Genomic DNA, 21,721 nt, shown 5'->3' on the forward strand with positions numbered 1-21,721 from the left:
TGTCAGCAATAGTTTATGACACGTTGGCTTCTGCCACGGTGGCAGCTAACGTCACACGTTAGCAGACGTTAACCAAGTCATCAAGAAAGTTGACGGAAGGACAAACGTGATTAATTCGGATATTTTTGGGAGACTCTTTTGATTAAATTTATCTTTCGAAGACTAAAATAGAAATCAAGATATCTTTCAAAAATAATTTTGAATATTAACTCATTAAACAAAGTTAATGCTCCTATTGATGTATAGAAGGACATGTATACGATATGTATACATTAATTTTATTTTATTGTCATGTTATAATTTAGGATAAATATAAACTAAACAAATTATTTTATTACATAGAAAGAAAGATATTTATAAACAATTCAAAAGGAGTGAATTTGAGTGGAATTATAAAATTCTCGGAGAGATATTCAATAATAGCATGAACAATTAAGACATGTTTTTACTAAGGAGCCACCAACTTTAAATGAGAATAAGTTATTGGAGAAAGACTTTTTTTTCGAAAGGTGTGCACATTGACCCAATTGTTAATCTTAATGATGAGGACTATGAAAAAGGGGGTAAAAGATAGAAAACCATTGAGTCATTAGGTGAACGACAAGGTAAAGAGACCAACAATGTAAGGTTAGATAAATTGGATGTTGCATGGGAAAAATAGACTGAATCAGTAAGTGCACGAACAGAAATATCAAAGTCAAAGGCTGAGAAGTATAATGCATATTCTATAGCAGCATGCATGGAAGTGTTAAATTCTATGAAAGATGTTTCAAGAATTATATACAATAGAGCTCTGGCCAAATTTGTTACTATAGAATGAAAATGTATTTTTATGACAATGCCTGCTGTTCGAAGGATAGAGTGGCTTCATGATCTTGAGTAGTGCTTTAGATAATTAAGTTAAATTAGTTAATATTATTCTATTTTTTAGATTTAATATTTTCTTTGATTTAGTACTTTATTTTTGTTTAGTGCTATTCTATAATTTTTCTATTTTTATTTGACTCTTTTATTAATTCAAAAAAAATTTGTTTGCACGCTTTTATTCAATGATTATTGGAGTAAATTCAAATGAATGGATTATGTATGAGTAGGAAACTATGTCTTTGTACAGATTAGATCATGGAAAAGTTTAGGGGTCAGTAATTTTTGTGTTTTTTAGTCAGTACTTAACCATCAAAACAAAAGTGAGTAATCTCTAACCATTAAATGTAATCTCACATCATTAAAAATACTATTGATGGCCAATTGATTGTTACAAAACACTAAAATTGTTGACTCTCTAGCATTCCTCATAGATCATAACTCAAGTATTGAGATTGAGAAAGATGCAAATGAATTTGAATAAAAAATAGGAGACATTATTATGTTTAGAATAATGGTTGACTATAAAATGAAAAAAATTGACAAAATATTTTGTAGAACTTTTGCTTTAACAGAAAAAATGAATATGGTTGAATTTTTAGCTGGCCATCCAGCTAGATGTTATGAAAATTTTTAAATGGAGAAAGAAGTGTTCTTAAATTTTTGCAAAATCTTGAGAGAATTTACAGATTTATGTGATGAGAAAAAGATGAGTTTAGAGAAGGGAGTTGCAATATTTTTTATAATTGTGTGCCACAATTTGCATCGTAGGGTTGTCGCAAAATGTTTTTAACATTCATGTCATACTGTAAGTATCTGGTTTAAAAAAATTCTAAGAACAGTATATAAATTGGGACACAGACCACTCATCCGGGACATTGGATGAGAATCGGATGGAAGTGAATTTGCAATGATACTCTGATATCAAAGTTAGAAGAATACTTGAGGTCGAAAATTAGGATTATGGTGCATACCTTAGGAGAATCGTGGTTCTCTCGTTATAAAATTCTAATGTTTCCTGAATTAAAAGGATACGATGCGTATCTGCAATATTAAATATCGAAAATGACGCAATAAGATTTTTTGAGATGCGCCGAGTCACTGCATTGGTTCCCGATGAGTCGAGTCTAGAACTCATCCGTCACGAGGACGTCGAATTCGAAATTCGAGTCCAGAACAACTCTAGAGTATTTTTAGATACATTGAATCCTAAAAATAATTTTTCAAGTATATGTTTTTTTTTTTTACATATTTTTCATTAGTGTAAGTTCTTTTCCTATTTTTAGTTAATTCTTATATATTCTTTAACTAGTATTTAATTTTTTTTTACAAATGAATTTTATCTTGTTGATTCTAGATTTTGTTCCAATATGTCAGACTTTCTTGCTCCATTTCATAAACAAAGATATTATTTTCAAGACTTTCACGAAAGAGGACAACTACAGAATAAATTTGAATTGTTTTATTATCGATACTTCTTATTAAGAAATGTCATTGAAACGTATTTTGGTATTTTAAAAGTAAGGTTTTCAATTTTAAAGCAAATGCCTATTCTCTCAGACGGCAAAGACAAAATCCTACTACATGTTGTGTTATATATAATTTTATTAAAATACAACACAGGGATGACAACTTTTTGATGATAACTTTAAGGTGGTTTTTAAGGTGGTTATTGTTTATCTAGTACTTTCCATTATTAAAATGATCAAATAAGAAAGATAATTGCAAATTAAATGTGAAACAATGATTATAAATGAATTAATTATTACTTTCTTAAAGTGTTGAATAGTGATAGATTTTTTTTATTTTTTATTTTTAATTTTAGTGGTGAGTTTATTTTGTTTATCAGGATTGTTATACATTCAAGTAGGTCTAACACCAATCAAAATCATTCTAATTAAAAGAGCGTCATTACATGCGTTTTTTTTTCTTTTCTTCCTACGCGCTTCTTCTTCTTCTTTCTCTTCTTTCAAATACACGTATACGTCCTCTTCTTCCTTTTTCTTCTTTCAAATTCACACGTACCTCCTCCTCCTCCTCCTCCTCTTCCTCCTTCGCACACGTAGATTTTTCTTCTTCTTCCTCTCTTTTTTCGTTATCATCATCACCAACAACATTAATATTTTGCTAATGGATTATTTTTTCAATAAAATTGAATGGAATACAATTGCTAAATTGGATTGAATTAAATTGAATGGACGTAGGTGTTCTGAATTAAATTGAATTGATAATATCTAAATTGTGGACACAGGTGTTTTGAATTTGATTTTATATAATGGATAATGTTTCGTTTATTTAGTATTATATAATTGTTTCGCCTTAATAACATGTTCGGTTCATTATACAAAAAGCTATTTTGAATTTGATTTTATATAATGGATAATGTTTCGTTCATTTAGTACTATACAATTGTTTTACCTTAATAATGTGTTCGGTTCATTATACAGAAAGCTGTTTTGAATTTTATTTTGTATAGGATAATGTTTCGTTCATTTAATACTATACAATTGTTTCACCTTAATAACATGTCGGTTCATTATGAATTAAATTGAATGGACGCAGGTATTTTGAATTGAATTGAATTGATAATCTCTAAATTATAGACACATGTATTTTGAATTTGATTTTATATAATGGATAATATTTCGTTCATTTAGTACTATACAATTGTTTCACCTTAATAACGTGTTTGGTTCATTATGTAGAAAACTATTTTGAATTTAATTTTATATAATAGATAATGCTTCGTTTATTTAGTACTATACAATTGTTTCACCTTAATAACATGTTCGGTTCATTATGCAGAAAACTGTTTTGAATTTTATTTTATATAATGGATAATGTTCCATTCATTTAGTACTATATAATTGTTTTACTTTAATAACATGTTCGGTTCATTATAAATTGAATTGAATTGTTTTGAATTGAATAGACGCAGATATTTTGAATTAAATTGAATTGAATTGATAATGTCTAAGAAGAGGAGAAGAAAGAGGAGGAAGAGAAAAAGAAGGGAAGAAAAACCTACGTATGTAAATTTGGAAGAAGAAGAAGAAATACGAGGAGGAAGAGAAGAGGGAGGAGAAGGAGAAGGAGAAAGAGAAAGAAGCGAAGAAGAAGAAGGAGTGCGTGATTTAAAAAGTTATTACAACAACTTGAATAGATTTAAATAAAATTTTATTTAGATGTAGAGCTTTATTCTTTGTATCTATATATTAAAAGATAATATCATCTAGATTTAATATTGTTATTTTTGTTAAATAATATATTTTTATTATAAATACAATTACATTTTTTAAAATAGTAATTTATTTCATGTTGGATATTGTATAAAAATTAATGTTAACTTAAAAGAACTTAAATAAAAAAAATTATAATAAAATAAAAATATAATTTTAAATTGTACAATCCTAGAATTACATTTTAAAGATATACTAACTAAACATGATTTTATTATTTTCAACGTTTAGAAATAAATTCTTTTTTCATAAACCAATCATATTTTTTAAAATATAAAAAATTAAAAATAAAAATATTTTTAAAAAATAAAAATAAAAAATATTTTCACAAATTAATCAACCTTTTAATTTTTGAGGGGGCCAAAAACATTTTGTTTTTGGGTGGGGGTCAGGTGAAGAAATAATTAGAAAAAGGTTAACCTATTGGGCCAGCTGACACATGCCCATTGGGCTAAGGTATATTGTCTAGAAATTAGAAGGGTGATAACTCAAGACCAAAAATCAGAAAAAAGAAAAGAGGGATGACTGAAAATAATCTCATGCCTCATGCACCAACAACGTTTTGAATTCCTAGACATCTCTCCCATCTTCTAAATTTTGAATTTTATTTTAAAGGATAAAATATAGTCTAATATCATTTATTTTATAAGTAAAATTAATTAAAAATATAAAAAAATATTTAATAATAAAAAATTTCACTTTATCTTTTAAAATAAAAATTTAAAATGTAAGAGGATACAAATTTAAATAAAATAACCTCCAATGACTTACAATTTAATATCCCGAATACAATAATATTACATAAATATTAAAATCAACACCAGTATAAAATATATATTAAAATATAAATATATATTAAAAATAAATTAAATTATATATATTTATATACAAATATATTTATAATTAATTTTAATAATTAATTTTAATATATAAATAATATTTTTGTTTCGAATATCAGTGATTTTATAATCTATTTCGGGCCTAGGCCCGTTTAGTTACCAAAAACCACCACTTCTTTATTTTTTTTTTTCAGAAAATGGTCCATTCTTTAGCGCATGCGCCCTCTCTCTCTCTCCCCCCAACGGCTACTTGTGCAGAAAACATCCTCACTATTCAAATTCTCAAGAGTCAAGACTGAAGAAGCTCCTCACCCACTTCATCATTAGAAGCGTTACATCATTCAATATTTCAATTCAATTCAAATAAAATCATGGATGATTCTTCTTCTACACCACAGAAACAACAAGACCCTCTTCCCATGTCAATCGACCCCACCACCACCACTTCGCCCCTCCGCAGGTCCAGGACACGCCTTGCCGACCGCCTTCTCGAACCGGAGGATTCGCCGGAACCCGCCGTGCCGCGAAGGAGGGCCAAGGCGGGAAGAGGGGTACAGGCGGCGGTCGCGGCGGCACTGCCATCTCCCAGAAAGTCTCGGAAGCCGAGGAGGCGCTCCGAGCCTGACGTTCGGGACGAGAAGGACGCTACGGCGGAAGAGGCTGGAAAACCTAGAAAGCGAAGGAACACAGTGCGGTCCAAGAAGGAAAAATCAAACCCGGTGCTCCCACCACCTTCAATCCCATTTCCTCCAAGTATGCCCTAACGTTTCGGTTTTTGATGTTTGAAACGTTTGATGATTCTTGTGATTCCATTTCGTGGCTGGTTTTGCGTTTCTGGTTGTTTTTCTTCATTTTTCTAGACGAAAATTATGTTAATCTGTGGAGAATCAGATCATACTATTATCTTGGAAGTGCTTCTTCCTTCGCTAATGGAAAAATCACTTCCCCCCCCCCCCCTTTTTTTTTATATAAAAGCTGAAGAAGAAGAAGGAGAAGAAGAAGAAGAAGAGAATGGAGGTGATTTGGAGCGTGTTGGTCAGGTGATCAGTGATTTGATCATGTGGAAAGATGTGGCTAAATCAACCCTTTGGTTTGGTTTTGGGTCTCTCTGCCTCTTATCTTCTTGCTTTTCCAAAGGACTCAACTTTAGGTCTGAAACTTCTCTTCAATCTACAATATCTGTGATGTTTTGTTTTGCTCTTTATATAACGATCATGGAGAAAGATCTAAGTGATTTTCCTGCATGCTTTTGTTCAGCATTTTCTCGGCAATGTCACAATTGGCTATTGTTTTTCTTGGTGTCTCCTTTGTCCTAAACACAATTTGCCAAAGGTACAGTTGTTCTTTCTACTAGATGGTGCCATTATTATTCTATGAACTCTCTCCGTGAAACTTCCTAAGACTTGATGTTGTGTTTCAGGAACCAGGTTGAGAAAAAGCGCGAGTTCAAGCTGAAAGAAGATGACATTTTGCACCTTGCAAAATTGATTCTGCCTACTTTGAATCTCACAATTTCAGTTACAAGAGAGCTGTTTTCAGGAGAACCATCCATGACCCTCAAAGTAATTCAATCAATCTTAGAAGCTGAAATATTTCTTTCCCTTTCTTTCTAGTTTTCACTTTTTTATTATCATGTGTTAATGTTCAGAATGGCTTAATCTTCTCTGTGTGGTGGTAGGTAGCTCCTTTCCTTTTACTAGGTGCGGAATATGGACACTTTATTACAATCTGGAGGCTGTGTGCCATTGGTGAGGACACCAACAAACCCCATAGAGTCTGCTCTGTTTTTTTTTTTTTTTTTTCATTATAATTTAGTCTGGTTTACATGTCTTGCTGTTATATATTCAAACAGGGTTTTTAATCAGCTTCACTGCTCCGAAGCTTTATTCTTGCTACACCGAAAAGATAAACCAAAGAGGTCCAATTCCACCTACCCCTTATATGAATTTTTGTAGGCTTGTATACATTTTTATGCTTAATAGTAGAATGGTTTTGTCATGCAGCTGATCGCTTTACATTATGGTTGTTGGACATATGGTGTACTTGTACTCACAAGAAGAAACTAGTAGTATCAGCACTTATGGCTTTCTGGAATCTTTCCTCGATAAAAACTCGAATCTACACAGGTAAGTCCCCTACCAGGACCTAAGTGATCAGATTGCTATTTGTTTCAAGAACAACACTTTGCTGCAAATAATAGCTCTTGTTTAAGAAATTTTAACATGAGATGAGAATAGGTGCATTCAATTTTATTTTTCACTTAAAAGGGAGGACAAGTGATATAACTTATAATTTATAAGAGACCATATTATAAGAAATCACCCTTGACCTTGTTATCAAGTGGCAAAGTGAATTGAGAGTATCCGAAGGACTTCCTTAGTGTGCACTGGCCAGCTTTATTAGTATATGGATATGGCAAGTTTGAGTTGTGATACCTGTTTTTATGACTTTGTTATTTCTTCTTGCAGCTTTTATGTTGCTGGTATTATTTAGATATTTAAAGCAACATGTTGTGCAACAACTAGAAAAGGGAGAAGCACAAGTAGCTGAGGAGGAACAACAGCAGGCAACGGTGGTGGCACCAAGGGAGGAAAAGGAACCACCGGCTACTGTGGTGGCAGGAACTGAGGAAATGGAAACAGCACAGGCACTAGTGGTGGTAAGAACAGAGGAAATGGAACCACGGCAGGCATTGGTGGTTAGTGGGGAAAAAAGAGGTGCTGAAACTAGGTGAAAAATAATGCTGTGCTTGCTTCTACTGCATTAGCTAAACAAAAATAATCAAGCAGCACTTTCTTGATTCCTGACCCTATAGATGCACAAAAATATAGTCAATTAGATGCACAAACAGAATTCAAGTTAGTGCACAAGTTGGGGCATGAAGCAGTATTATTTTTTCTTTGCTCTCTCCCTCCCTCTCCTCTCACTCTTCTTTTTCAAACACATCTTATTTTCGATGATGTATCAATTGTATTATAATGATTTATCAATTGTTATAAATAGAAGAACTTTTATAACAAAAAAGTTTAATTACTTTGTTGGTCCCTATAGTTTTGCGAAATTTTTAATTAGATCCCTGTACTTTTTTTCCTTTTAATTGGGTCCCTACATTTTTTTTCTTTTATTTGAATCCCTGCACCAATTTTTTTATAGTTGGGTCCCTATACAATTAAGCCAATTATTATCAAGAGGGGTCTAATTAAAAAAAATTTTCGTGCAAGACCCAATTAAAAGGAAAAAAAGTATATGGATCTAATTGAAAATTTTGCATAATTATAGGAATCAATAAAATAATTAAACCTAACAAAAATGATAGGTATATTTTTTCATTTACGATATTTACGCGTTTAACTTCAATTTTAGCATATTCTTTACTTTTTTTAACTTGATTGGATGTTGTAAAAAATATTTTGCTTTATTGTCTAATTTTCATTCTATAAATATAAAAAATATTTTTTACATATCGAAAATCAATTATTATATATTAATGTATATTTATATCATTATATGTCTAATTTTGTATAATTTCAATGTATATTTTATATTTTAACATATATTAAATAATAGTCACACAAAATCGCTTATAATTTTATTTGTGATTAATGTTAGTAGTATATGCCAACATAGAATATGATTCTGTCACAATTACCGCTTCATTGCATAAGGCACCCCAATGGCTAAAAACTACTATTTTGGTACCATAAAGAGATCATAATATATTAACAATGTTATATGTATAATTTTTGTGTATATTTTTTTGTAATTTTTTACTTTTACTATATATTAGAAGTGATTAATAAGAAGTGAAAGAAGATAATAAAATATTTGTTTCTTATACTAAAAAAATGTATAAAAAAAAGTACAAAAATAAAAGAATGGCATTTTTATTTCATTGCTGCAAAGTGAATACAAAAGGCATATGCAGTAATGCACATATACAACATAAAGAATGGCAGTCATGGATGTTATTTTTTAATATTTTGGGTAATCCACTCAAACAAAATTGATAAAGAATTTTGTGTACTATATATCACGCATGCATTTATGTACATGATGATTTATAATACGTGGAATAATATAAAAGAATTTGGGTGTTTCAATTTTGTTTAGATAGAGATAGAGTTGTGGATCATTATGCAGATGGAGTTTTTCTGCACCCAAGTTCATGATTGCAACCTCTAGTATATGAATTAGCCTCTGTGTCTTGGCACGCTGCGGGATGTCTTTTGCTGCATCCAAGTGCTGTGTTACGTTGAAGTACACCATAGTTAATACCACGACCACCCGCCTCAGCATTCCCTGAGAAAACTGAGAACAACAAAACAAGACAATAAATCACTGTAACAAAGAATTTCTTTGTTGGGAATGCCATTTTCTTCTAATTATGCTACTTTATTTTTTTATCTGTCACTTTAATTAAAAAGAACTAAAGTGACAGATAAATAAAATAAAAGAAATTATTAATGCAATCAATTATGTTTTTTCAAGGAAGAATGCACTTGTTTAAATAAGATGTTCTTTTCATTCTGTTATTAGCCATGCATGAAAATAGTAATGTAATTTGTGGTGATGCGTAACTAACAATTATAGCATGCATATTCCTGATGGTGATTCCTTTTTCCCTCTTAAGATGTATTCAAACTTTGACTTCGTCCTTGTTATATTTAATTTATTTTAGTATTTATAAAATTTATTGTTTAATTTTAAATATCTTTTATTTGACATTATTGTCGATGCAAAAAACCATTATTTAGGTGGTAAAAGCTTACCTTCCACATATATGAAAGAATACATGTGTTAAAGGGAATATATCTAAATGTGTATATAGTTAATAATAGTTAGGATCAATGTGTATATATTACTTTGATAGAAAATTAATAAAATTTTATTGTTTGTATAATTATGTTGATAAAATAATTAAAAAATATAAAATTATAACTAAACTAAGATTAAGTATTAAAAAGATAAATTTTATTTTTAATTTTAAATTATTATCTATGACATATGATCTCATAAATATTTACATGTTATTTTGTAGAATCTAAAATAAAATTAAAAATGATAATACTACGAAGACAAAAAAATAGTCAAAACTTGTCTTATTTAGTATTTATTAATTATTACAACAATTAATAAATTAATAAATATTAAATAAGACAAATTCTAATTATTTTTAGTTAATTTTTTTATTATTAAATATTTTCTAATTAAAAATAGCTCTAACATTAGAGATATTCTAACACATTATCATAATTAAAGAGTTAACCTCTCTATTAATGGTCTCAAGTCTCAACTTTCAAAGATGTAACTAAAAATCTAAAACATAATTAAATAGTTAAATACAAATTTAAAACCAAAATAATATAAGAATAATTTGAGATCAAATAAAAATATTAAGAAAGAAACACACTTATCCAATTTTTTAATTGTACAAGTAAATAGAAAAATTATTTTTTCTAAAATGTACATCCATATGTAACAAATTTTATATTTACAAATTTAGTTATATAAAAAAATAATTTTTATAAAATATTTAAATAATATGTAAAATTCATTATCTTCTCTTACATAGGAATCTAATAAAAGAATCCAAAATTTTTTTTCGTATGAAAAAGAAATCACTACTAATTATTATTATTGTTGTTATTATTATTTAGGGTCTAAGTCCAATCCAAATGATATTACAGGCAAGTGTTGATGATGGACATGATAATCTCATCATCTCAATAACAAGAAAAGGCTTTCCTGAAGAGCAAGCTTTTGAGTTTTGAGCCCTTCACGCACCAAGCTTTCATTACATATGGATAAAAGGAGACAATATATGCAGCTGAGGCTTGGCACAGATGGAGAATTTCTACGCCTCTCATCAACTGCACCTGGGTTCAAATCCTAGCAGAGGCTGGATGTTGCAAGAACCCATAGTACCTATGTAGTGTGTGTGAGTGTGTTGTGTGGATGTGTGAAACATGAGGTTAATATTTAGGATTGGGGGCTGTCCAATCCACTTGACCAAAAAAACCGGAATCACCATCGACAAATTTTTATATTTGATGGTAATTTTCGTCGGATTTAGCGATAAAATATAGATAATAAAAAAATAGAATCTGTTGAATATTATTGTCAAAAATTTTGCGACGGTAACGTTGGTGCCATATCATATATCTCTACACTATTATATCGACGGATTAATCCGTGAAAATTGTTTTTAAAATGTTTTTTGTTTAAAAATTGACTGTGTTGTTACTGTCGGTATATTCCGACGGTAGTCCTATTTTTTAATAATCTTTAATGTGCTTTGATAATTAATAATTCAAAGTACTTTAAATCTGATGTGAAATATCAAACATATAAATTAAAAATATGGAATGATGATAATTGAAATATTTGAAATAATACTAATTATATTACATTCTTCTCAAAGTTTGGTAAAGAAATACATATCATAAAACTATATTTACATTAACCCTATTCATATTCCTCATCTTCTTCCCCTGTTTCACCATTCTCCTCTTCCAAGGTAGTTTTATGATCATCGAACTCGTCTACTTCTTTTTCATCGCTATCGACTCGTCTTCTTCTTGAAGATCGTTGTCCTCTAGTGGTAGTGCGTCGGCATATATTCCAAGGTCAATGATGTCATCATCCATAACAGCCGATTTAATGGTGATCGGCTCACCGGTATCAACCATTATTTTCAAAGGAGTTGAGTCATTAATCTGGTAAGGTTCCTGACCCTCTGTCCCCATCATCAGACTCGATACGGCCTCTTGACTTAGTCTTAACCACAACCACCCAACTAGACTTGCATGAACCCGGATAAAACAAATAGTATACCTGTTGTGCATTTTGAGGTAGAATAAAATGATTGTAGTGCCTATATTTCTTGGTTATATTAACTTCAGTAATATCGTAGTTCTTGTGCTTTCATGTTCCTTGTCGTGAACTTGGATCATACCATTCATATTTAAACACACACACCTTGTATGTAGTGCAACAGAAATACTCTTAATTCATTTTTGTTGTACAACAATCAAACCAATCAGAATGACTATTGCCTGAATCCCACGAACCCAAACTCCGGTGTTATCTATTTTCTTTCCAATTAACCACTGTAAAAAATGGAACCGATATCCATTAATATTGTATATCAGGTAGCTAGTGCCCTTATTTATTGGGCCCCAACTAAGTGCAACTATTTTCGAATCTGTTGTGTCAGTTAGATGCACGCTGATGTATTCTCTGAACCAACATGAAAAATTGTTCAATGAGGTATCTGAATTTGCCTCTTGGAATAACCTATATGATAGAACAGGATAAAGAAGTTTTGATTAGATTAAGAAGTTAGTATCTTACTGATTGCAATATTTACGAAGACTTAAAAAACTCACATGAGGTAAGGTAAAATCTGGTCATAGTTAAGCAACAAATACAGATATGTGGTATCGATTTTCTTATGCTCTAACCAGTACTTACTGCCAACATCCATTGTAGCCCCTTCTGGAGCAAAGATTAAGTATGTTGATCCCCCCTGATGAGGATTCTCCCCTCTCATTGTTCCTTACAACCTTTGTGCTACGTGACTCAACATGAGGCTAAAAATAGAATGAGCAAAATGTAGATATTTTCTTAGCTAGATGTTTCGTGTAAACTCCGTGAAATTAATGAATATTAATCAATAAATTAAATATTAATAAAAGAAATTAGAAATATAAATTTTATAGTAAAATAAGATAGATCTAATTAAAACAAAATTTTGACACTAATTTTAAAGAATTTGGCCCAAAATTAAACCGAACGGGCCAAACCGGGCCTGAGGCCCGATTCAACCCAACCACACTTAATCAAACACAACTTCTCTTTCTCCTTTCTCATTATTTACGCTGGAAACATTTTGGAGAGGAAGGGAAGGTTCCAAAACCCTTGCTTTGATTTCAAACCCCCATATCTCTTCACTCCGAGCTCCGATCGTCGCACTGTTTGCATCCACGCGTCTGCAGCGTCGAGCTCTACAAAGCTCGGTGACTAATTTGGTAAGGAAGTCTCAATTTCAATTTCAGTTCTTCCTTCCCCAATTCTTTGAAAATTGCATATGGTGGGTGTTGAGATTTTAGTCCTTTTGTATTATAAGATCCGATTAGCTTGAGGAGAACGTTCAATCTTGCTCCTTTGGTGCTTGTGTAAGATGAGAATCCTAGAATTTTAGCTAATCCACTGATTAAGTATTTTGGGTATTTAATTTTGTATATGTGTATGTGATAAATGTGAATTAGGTGTGTATACATGTAAGTTAGAGCTTGGTGGTAAACATTAGAGACTTGGTGGAGTTTGGGTGTAATTGCTGTTGAGATTTTGGATCCTTGGGGCTGTGTTTGGTGCCTTTTTGGTGGTGTTTTGGGTTATACGTGGAAATCGGCCAACATATGGTTAAGATGATCTTAAGATAGGTTGGAATACATGAGTAGTATTGAATGCTTAATGCCTTTGATGATAATGTTGTTATTGATTGAATATTTGTTGGATGACTATTGGTTATGATGATACTAGGTGGTTAGGAATGAGTTAATAATGGTGATATGAACGGGTGGTGGTATATTGATGATTTTGTTGACATTGTTGAGAAATGATGCATATGGTTGTTTAAAGTTGAGGAATAATTGTATATGGTAACTTGTGGTGATTGTGATGTTGAAATTAGTATGTTGGGGTGCTGATTTTATATATGGAATGTTGAGGTTGAGTTTGGTTTTTTATGAAAATAGAGGTTGAGAATTTTTGCATAAATTTGATTTTTGGCCGAACTTTGGTGAGCCATAACTTGACTTTCGGACCACCAAATTGTTTCAAACCTATTTTATATGAAAATTGGGTCCGTGGAGTTTACGCCGTTTGAAGAACGAATAAAAAATATTTTAAACCAAGAAAGTTATGCGCATCAGAAGTTCGATATGTAAAACTGAAATTCTGCATACTTAGTCATTTCTGATCAAACTGCAGTGTATGCGTACGCATACCCCTCATTCGCGAAGGGTCGTTTCTATCCAGACAAGGGTATGCGTACGCGAGATGGACTAAACTGCACTCCCATGTGTACGTGTTGCCCACGCTTACGCGTGGTTCCTATTTCAGCAAATGTGGATTTGTGTTTTAAAGCCTAATTTCAAACTTCTAAACCTCTATTTTCATTCATTTAGTCCTTGATCTTATTAGTAAGCCTAGTAATAGGATGAAGTTAGGGAATGGTGGTAACTTGGGGGTGAAGCAAGGTTGGAAAATTGATGAATTATATATGGAAATGTAAATACTTGGAGTGTATGTGGTGCCATGGCTTTAATGATTAATTGTGCAATGATTACGAATGTTTATGAGGCTTATACACTCAATTTTATCTGAGATACGAGTTTTCCTAGGTAAAGTACCGTGGCTTGCAACCACGTGTTTCGGGTTGAGACTCGATATTCTGTTGACCCTACGATGTAAGAGGTGAACAGACACTTATAAATTCCCGGAAAGGTTCCCCCATTGAGCAATTATATATAAATAAGAAAAATTTGTGCATAGACTCTTGGGGATGCGTGTCGGGAGATAGTTCAGGGTTTAGTAGCCGGACTTATCGGGTTGGCTTGATAACCGACAGATGAGACTCATCAGCCATAGGACATGTATACATCATGTGCATATTTTTTAATTTCTTGTTTATGCATTAATTGGGAATGCCTAATTGATTATAATATGCTAACTATTATACTTGTTATCTGTATTACTTGTATTCTACCTGTGTTTGCCATTGTCTGCTTTTCTGTCTATGCGAATTCACCAGAGATGGAGGAACGGAGGAAGGGTAGAGAGATTTAGTGTTCTAGTTAAGTTTTAGTTAGGTTTAGGAATCCTTAGAAGACCACCCGTCTATGGTTTCTATTTTAGCCCTTTAAGCATTATAATCTGAGTGTCGGTGTTCTAGGATTGCCTCCGGCATTCCCAGGACCTTATTATCTTATGTAAATGGCACCTTTACCATATTGAGAACCTCCAGTTCTCATCTCATACATTATTGTTGTTTTTCATATGCTGGTCGAGAGGTACCTCACTAGGCGTCTGGAGTTCTGCAGTGAAGTGGTCATTTTGGGACTTTACTTTTGATCTTTTGTTATATATATATAGACTCTCCTCATGTATATACTTGTTTTACTTTTGTACCTCTTAGAGGTGTATGGAGAACTAGGACTTTATGTATGTATTTTGGATTGTAGGTTATGTATATGTATGTAAATATTCTTCGGTCAGCCTTAGCTTTACAGGCTGATTTAGGAGCTTGTTATTTTGTACTCTTGACCCTCTGTTCTTACCTTCTACATATATATTTGTGAACTCTAGCTTTCTTCATACGCAAGTAAACTTTAATCATGAGTGTTGCGCTTTTAATTTTACGATTTTTTACCTATTCTTCAATGCTCCTAGTATACTACCTTCTTTCGACTATTATACGTATATATGTTTTATCTTAGAGGTCGTAATACCACACCACCTCTATTTTACGACTTAAGTGTAAAGCTCTGTGTGTTAGGGTGTTACACTTAGCAGATGATGCCCTCACTCTGAGCTATATTCTTTACGGTGCGCTTCAATGAACCAATAATCCTCTCAAATTAGTACATCCACCGAAATTAGACCGGCCTACGTAGTATTGCTTCGTATGATCGGTGGATTATTAAGTGTTTTATAACGTCAAAAAAGGATGAGAGAAATATTCTCTGTACCTTACAAAGTATGATGAAAATGTCCTTGTCTAGTTGTCTATGACTGTGAAATCATTAATGCTAAGTTTTATAGCACATAACTCCTTAAAGAGCTCACTTATTTCAATGAAAAGTTTCCATATGTTGGTTGGAAGTTCTCTGAATGCAACAGAAAGCAAAGACTCCATGAATACATGACAATCATAACTCTTCTACCCAACAAGTCTACCGTGTGACACGTTTGCACACCTACTCAAGTTAGAGGCGTAACCATAAAAAAATCTCAATCCTTTAAAATTATTTTACAAATATTTTATCTCTGGTCATTCGTTAGAGTGAACATTGCCTTTGGCTTTTCCCACTGCCTGTTCTCAAGTCTCTTTAAGTTTAGATCTGCCACCTGCAAATGTCCACCAAGTCTAACCTAGCCTTATTATTATCATTTGTTCGCTCATTGTCCATTACTGTGCATGATATTATCAAACATATTTTTTTTTAATGTGCATCATATTAAGACAATGTAGAACCAAGTTGTCTTTCCAATATGGCAACTTACAAAATATACTCTGTTTAATCCAATTATGCTCCCTGCCATATCCTGAAAGTCTCAAACCTATTCTATTATCGACGATTCTTGGAATTCTACTAACACGATGCCAAACTTGCCTACCACCCAACCTCATAGATGCCTCTTGTTGGTCAGTTTTATTCTTTTTGAATGAGTCCTTTTTGCACCAAAAAGGGCGATCCATGTCGAGGAATTTTTTTATGGCAATCAAACCACGAATTCTTACCGTCATTCGTCAACCAAAATGCCTTTGTATCCTCCATATAAATGGTACATGCCATTTTGCCATGAGTGGACCAACCTGATAATATTCTGTATGTAAGAAAGTCGTTAACGGTCCATATCAATGTATCATGCAGTTGGAAGTTTGTCTTCATCGAAATATCATAAGTTTTTACACCATGGATCTACAACTCCTTTAACTCATCCACCAAGAGCTGCAAGAAGACATTTATTTTGGCCTTTAGATTGTTGGGAACAAGTATATGATGCAAGTTAGGAACATATATAGGTCTTTCATGCACATTTTGGGACTCAAATTATAAGGTGTCACGTCTATAGGCCAACAAGAGTACGCGTTACCAAAATTGAAATTTGGTGTGAAACCGTCAGAGCACAAAGTTAGTCTAATGTTTCTGGGTTCGCTCGCAAATATAGGATGACCCCGATCAAAATGTTTCCAAGCTTCTCCGTGTGACGGATGCGTCATGATTCCATCATCTTTCTTGTTGCTACTAAGCTAAGTCATGGGAGGGGCCGAACTCATCAATGCATACAATCGTTTCAGCTTAGAGATTAAGGGCAAGTAGTGCACTCGTTTCATTAGAGTTCTCTTTAACCAGCGTTTACCAATCTGTTCTCTCTCAACTTGGAACCTCGATGATCTATAAAATATGCATTCAGTTAGATCTCCATCCCTCTTATAATATAGTGTACAACTATTCAAACAACAATAAAAATTTACCAAATTTAGGCCCAATTTTGAAATTAGCTTCTTAACTTTGTAGTGGTTTTGAGGATGCCAGTAGACCCGATAGGTACCAGTTCGTTACAAAGGGTGGCCCACTTATCAAAAGACTCTTGGGTATGATTTGACTCCGACTTAATACGCATCATTCTAACAAATGCAGACAACTTCGAACGAATGCATCCCTTGTACAATGGTTTCACAGCAGATTCTAACAGATGATAAAATCTCTTTACCTTTGGATTAGGCTTTTGTTTAGCCTTTTTCAATTTCGTAACACCTGTTGCATCAAACACCATCTTGTTATATCTCTCTTGGTTACCCTCCTAAGTTATTTCTTCCATGTTTAGTTCTCTCACCACCTGAACCCCCGTTGATCGACAATTAGACTTATTCAAATTAGAGGCAGATTGGTTAATTCCATGCTCATCCACTTTTATGTGTTCTGTCCACATCTAATATCCATATTTGAATCCATCATAGTAGAGGTGAAATGTTATGTCCGCAGGTCCTAACCACTTAATCAACCAACACTTTTGACACGGATACCAAGATACTCCTTCAGACCTAAACAATTCCATGCTGAAGACATGTGCAACAAACAAGTCAACTCCCTCAAAGAATTCAGGTTTTAAATCCCCCCGGCCACCGTTATCCCTCTCAAACATCCATAGACGATGACTTGGAATCATATTGAAGCATACCCTAGACTTCAACGAACAACACAAATTATTAATTTTTAAAAAAATTTAGCAGAGTGTACCCTATAATTAGAATCTCTCGCCAAATACAAGTATCTTTTTTTGATAAACCAAAAATATTTTAGACAATTTAAACGAGACAGAACTTCTCCTTAATTTAGAGACATCCATCAAATAAATATAACAGTTTTCACAGAGAAAAAAAATGCATGCAAGCATAAATTATAACATGTACACATTCAATAAAACATAAACTCCTAACCGTTCTAGTATGCAGCTCCTTATAACTCCACAATTTTCCAACAATCAAGGGTTTCGAGAAGGCGTCACTACGCGACCTTCCCCCACTTCTGTCATAAAACTCTATCCTAGAAAAATTGAGTCCAATATAAAATTTAAAGAGTAAAAGACAAATAGGTCCCTGACCTTTTTAAATGTGGACATTTTCATCCCTCAAAATTGAAAAATACATTTAAATTCCTCACCTTATAAAATGTGTGACAATTATACTCATTCGTCGAATTGAGACTCAAAACGGCAACGGAGAATGCTCATCTGGAGGGATGGAGACTAAGCTGTCTATTTCGGTTGATGATGTGGATGGAAAACAAATTGTTAATGGATAAATTGGTCCTTATGCTTTAAAACGGTCTTTTGTATACTCCGTGGAGCACCATACGAGGGTGTTGCCACTGCTTCCGATGAACCGCCCTCGTTTGGCAACAGCAACTTGAAAACGACACTACTGCCTGCTACTTTGGGGATCCATTCTCAACCATGAGAGATCCTTTGCTTCACTAGCTCTACATCCCTCCTAGTTCTTCCTCCTCTTACTTCGAAGAACCACCACTACCACCACCACCGCTGCCGCCGTTGTCGCCTACCTTGCCTACTCCATGTTATACCAGTTATGGTGGTCCACCCTTTCAACATGACATGAGATCTTCCTCCTCTTCTTCTTCTTCATCTTCTTCTTCAATTAGCTGCAACAATATATTCTCGAACATGATTCAAATCTCTACCAGCACTAATAACACTTCTTCTTCTTGTTCCTTTTCGTCTTCTTGAAAATTAGCCATCTCTTCCTCTTCTTCTTCTTCTCATTCTATGCTCTCAAATGTTAACGCCATGGTTAATGCAACATCAATCCCCTCCAACAAGCAAGATTGCCATCTTCTAAACAACGCTTCCACACTTTAGATTTCATCTATCCCGCTCTTAAGCACATGTACTCTTCCTTGGTCTTCTTCTTGTTAATGATGGCACCATGAATTTTGTGAAACCAAAAAGAAAAAAAATTTTTATGAATGGCATACAAATTAATTAATTATTATTATGCTGAAACAAATTGTTAATGGCGTCGTTTTGAAGCATAAGGACTAATTTGTCCATTAACGATTTGTTTCCTATCCACATCATCAACCAAAATAGACAGCTCAGTCTCCACCCCTGCAAGTCAGTATTTTTCGTTGCCGTTTTGAGCCCCAACTCGATAGAGGAGTATAATTGTCACTCATTTTATAAGGTGAGGGATTTAAATGTATTTTTCAATCTTGAGGAACAAAAATTAATATATATTGATATCAAAAAATTAATAGTAAAATATAACTATAATTGTTAACAAAATTTTTGGAAAAATTACAATTATTTTTAGTAATTAAAAAATTATTGCATAGTATCTTAGGAAAAAATGATTCAATTATTAATTTTTAAAAAAATATTTTGGTAAATATACAATTTAATTAATAAAAAAACAATTTATTAAAAGGTAGATAAGCAAAATTTAATGACAAAAAATAAAGTTTTTGTTAAATGATATTTTTGTAAAAAATAAATTTTTTTTGAAAAATGGATAAAGTTAACATTAGTTAACATAAAAAAAAATTTAAAATGGATTAAAGATGAGGTTTTTTAAAAGTTATCAGGGAGGAGAATATACATTTTACAAATAGAGGGAAGGAGAGTATCATTTTAGCATCTCTCAGGAGAGAGGAGTAAAATTTTCTCAAAAAATAAACTCTAACTAATCTCAGAGAAAATAGTACTGTCCTAATAAAAAGGACAACATATTAAATTTACAAGTTGAAACTAATTCAAAAATTAATGTGAAAGAATAAGCAAACTTCATTATTCCAATTAATTGAAACCTAATTCTAATTTCACCAAACTAACAACAAGCATCACAAAAATAAGCGGTATAAATTTAATGCACTTGAAAGAAAGCTATTGAGTTTAGAGAACTAAACTATGATTAAGATGATGATTAAATATTAGTGGGTTATTTGTTTGTATAATTTTGTTGTGTTTGTAGGCAGAAAAATAATTAATTGACATTGGCCCAACAAGCATGAAAAATAAGCCCATATTACATCTGGCCCAATATGATTCAAAGATCTCATATCATATGATAAATGGCTATGTGATGGGCAGATATTTTATATACTTTTTGCCATTATTTTCTCAATATTTTTAGTATATTTTGTTAAGTTTTATTATGTTTTAGTAGGTTTTAATGTAAAAATTACTTTTTGGATGCTACTTTAAATTTTTGTAGTTTTCCTATGATTTTAGGAGATTTTTTGGTGAAACTGGCAAGTTTTGAAAAACTTTGATTCAAAGGCAAAGAAAGGACTGTAAATGCTGTCAACTCCTGACCTCCGTGCATTAAAACAAGAATTTCTGGAGCTACATAGGTCCAATTAGCTCACTCTCAATGATGTTCGAAATCTAACTTCTAGGTCTTTCCAGCAATATATAATAGTCTATACTTGTTTTTGGAAATGAAGGCCCAAACGAGTGTTGAACGCCCAAATCAACCCCATTCTGGCGTTCAACACCCCAAGAGGAGCAAGGCCAGCGTTGAACGCCCAAACCTAGCGTTCAACGCCCAAGAGGAGCAAGGACGCACCAAGGCACCCCCTAGATGGTGCTCATCGCCCACTCACCCAAGTTGGATGCCAAGCCCAAACACTCACCAAGTGGGCCCCAAAGTGGATTTTAGCACCCTGTAGCTTATTTTATCTTATCTTGTAACTTTTAAATTAAAATTTACATCTTTTTGGTCTAGTATTTTACTATAAATAAGAGACTTCCTTCCTCTTGAGGATCATGCCTCCTAGGAGGGGAAAAGCACAGACACTATTTCTCTGGTTCACTTTCTAAAGCATGAGTCACTAAACCTCCTAGGTTAAGGTTAAGAGCTCTGTTGATTCTCATGGATTAATAATATTACTATTTCTATTTCAATATATGTTTGATTCCATTCTAAGATGCATTCTCGTTCTTCAACTTTAGGAATCTGGGGTGGAACGAGAGTATAACCCCTTTTTCTACATGAGTTCTTGCGAGTCTCGGGAGGGATAGCATTGAACTACAAGCTTGAGATCACATCTCATAGATGGCTAATCCACAATCTCGTTGGGGACATGGAAACATCTGTTCAGCTGAGTTCTGAGGCGATTATGGCCTTTGTGGTATAAATTAGAATCATAAAGCTTCATTCTCCAATTCGGAAGATCTGACCTTGTTTGTGACATTTTGAGTAGGATCATCAGAGATTGAATTGTTAGAGCTTCACCCTTGTTCAGATTAATTGACCATTGGCGTGGCATTTGATGTGAATCAGAGGAGATTAATGACCATTGGCATGGAGTTAATCACTTACAGTTTGCCATGGAATGAATCGCTCATTATTGGAATAGACAGTAAGAAAAGTTACTCCAGAAAGATAAGGCATCTCCAAAGCCTTGACTGATGTCTCACTATTGTTTCTTTCCTATTTCTTTATTGCTTTATTATTTATTTTATGCG

General features: G+C 32.8%; 1 protein-coding gene across 1 annotated transcript; it reads left to right on the forward strand.

The window, feature by feature from the left end:
* Positions 1-5,197: 5,197 nt before the first annotated feature.
* Positions 5,198-8,252, forward strand: LOC112707149 (reticulon-like protein B17). Its single transcript, XM_025758759.3, has 8 exons — positions 5,198-5,695; positions 5,918-6,092; positions 6,200-6,274; positions 6,363-6,504; positions 6,621-6,690; positions 6,795-6,860; positions 6,946-7,068; positions 7,411-8,252. The coding sequence occupies exons 1-8, from the start codon at positions 5,314-5,316 to the stop codon at positions 7,674-7,676; spliced, it is 1,299 nt and encodes a 432-aa protein (XP_025614544.1). The 5' UTR covers positions 5,198-5,313; the 3' UTR covers positions 7,677-8,252.
* Positions 8,253-21,721: the final 13,469 nt, after the last annotated feature.

This window comes from Arachis hypogaea, chromosome 8 (genome assembly GCF_003086295.3).
Source record: "Arachis hypogaea cultivar Tifrunner chromosome 8, arahy.Tifrunner.gnm2.J5K5, whole genome shotgun sequence".
In the NCBI taxonomy this organism is placed as follows: domain Eukaryota; kingdom Viridiplantae; phylum Streptophyta; class Magnoliopsida; order Fabales; family Fabaceae; genus Arachis; species Arachis hypogaea.

What these genes read in the sequence shown, in the direction of transcription:
- LOC112707149 (XM_025758759.3), top strand. Translation starts at nt 5,314, where the DNA reads ATGGATGATTCTTCTTCTACACCACAGAAACAACAAGACCCTCTTCCC. An exon ending in CTGGAGGCTGTGTGCCATTG is followed by an intron (nt 6,691 to 6,794) that starts GTGAGGACACCA and finishes ATATTCAAACAG; the next exon opens with GGTTTTTAATCAGCTTCACT. An exon ending in CGAAAAGATAAACCAAAGAG is followed by an intron (nt 6,861 to 6,945) that starts GTCCAATTCCAC and finishes TTTGTCATGCAG; the next exon opens with CTGATCGCTTTACATTATGG.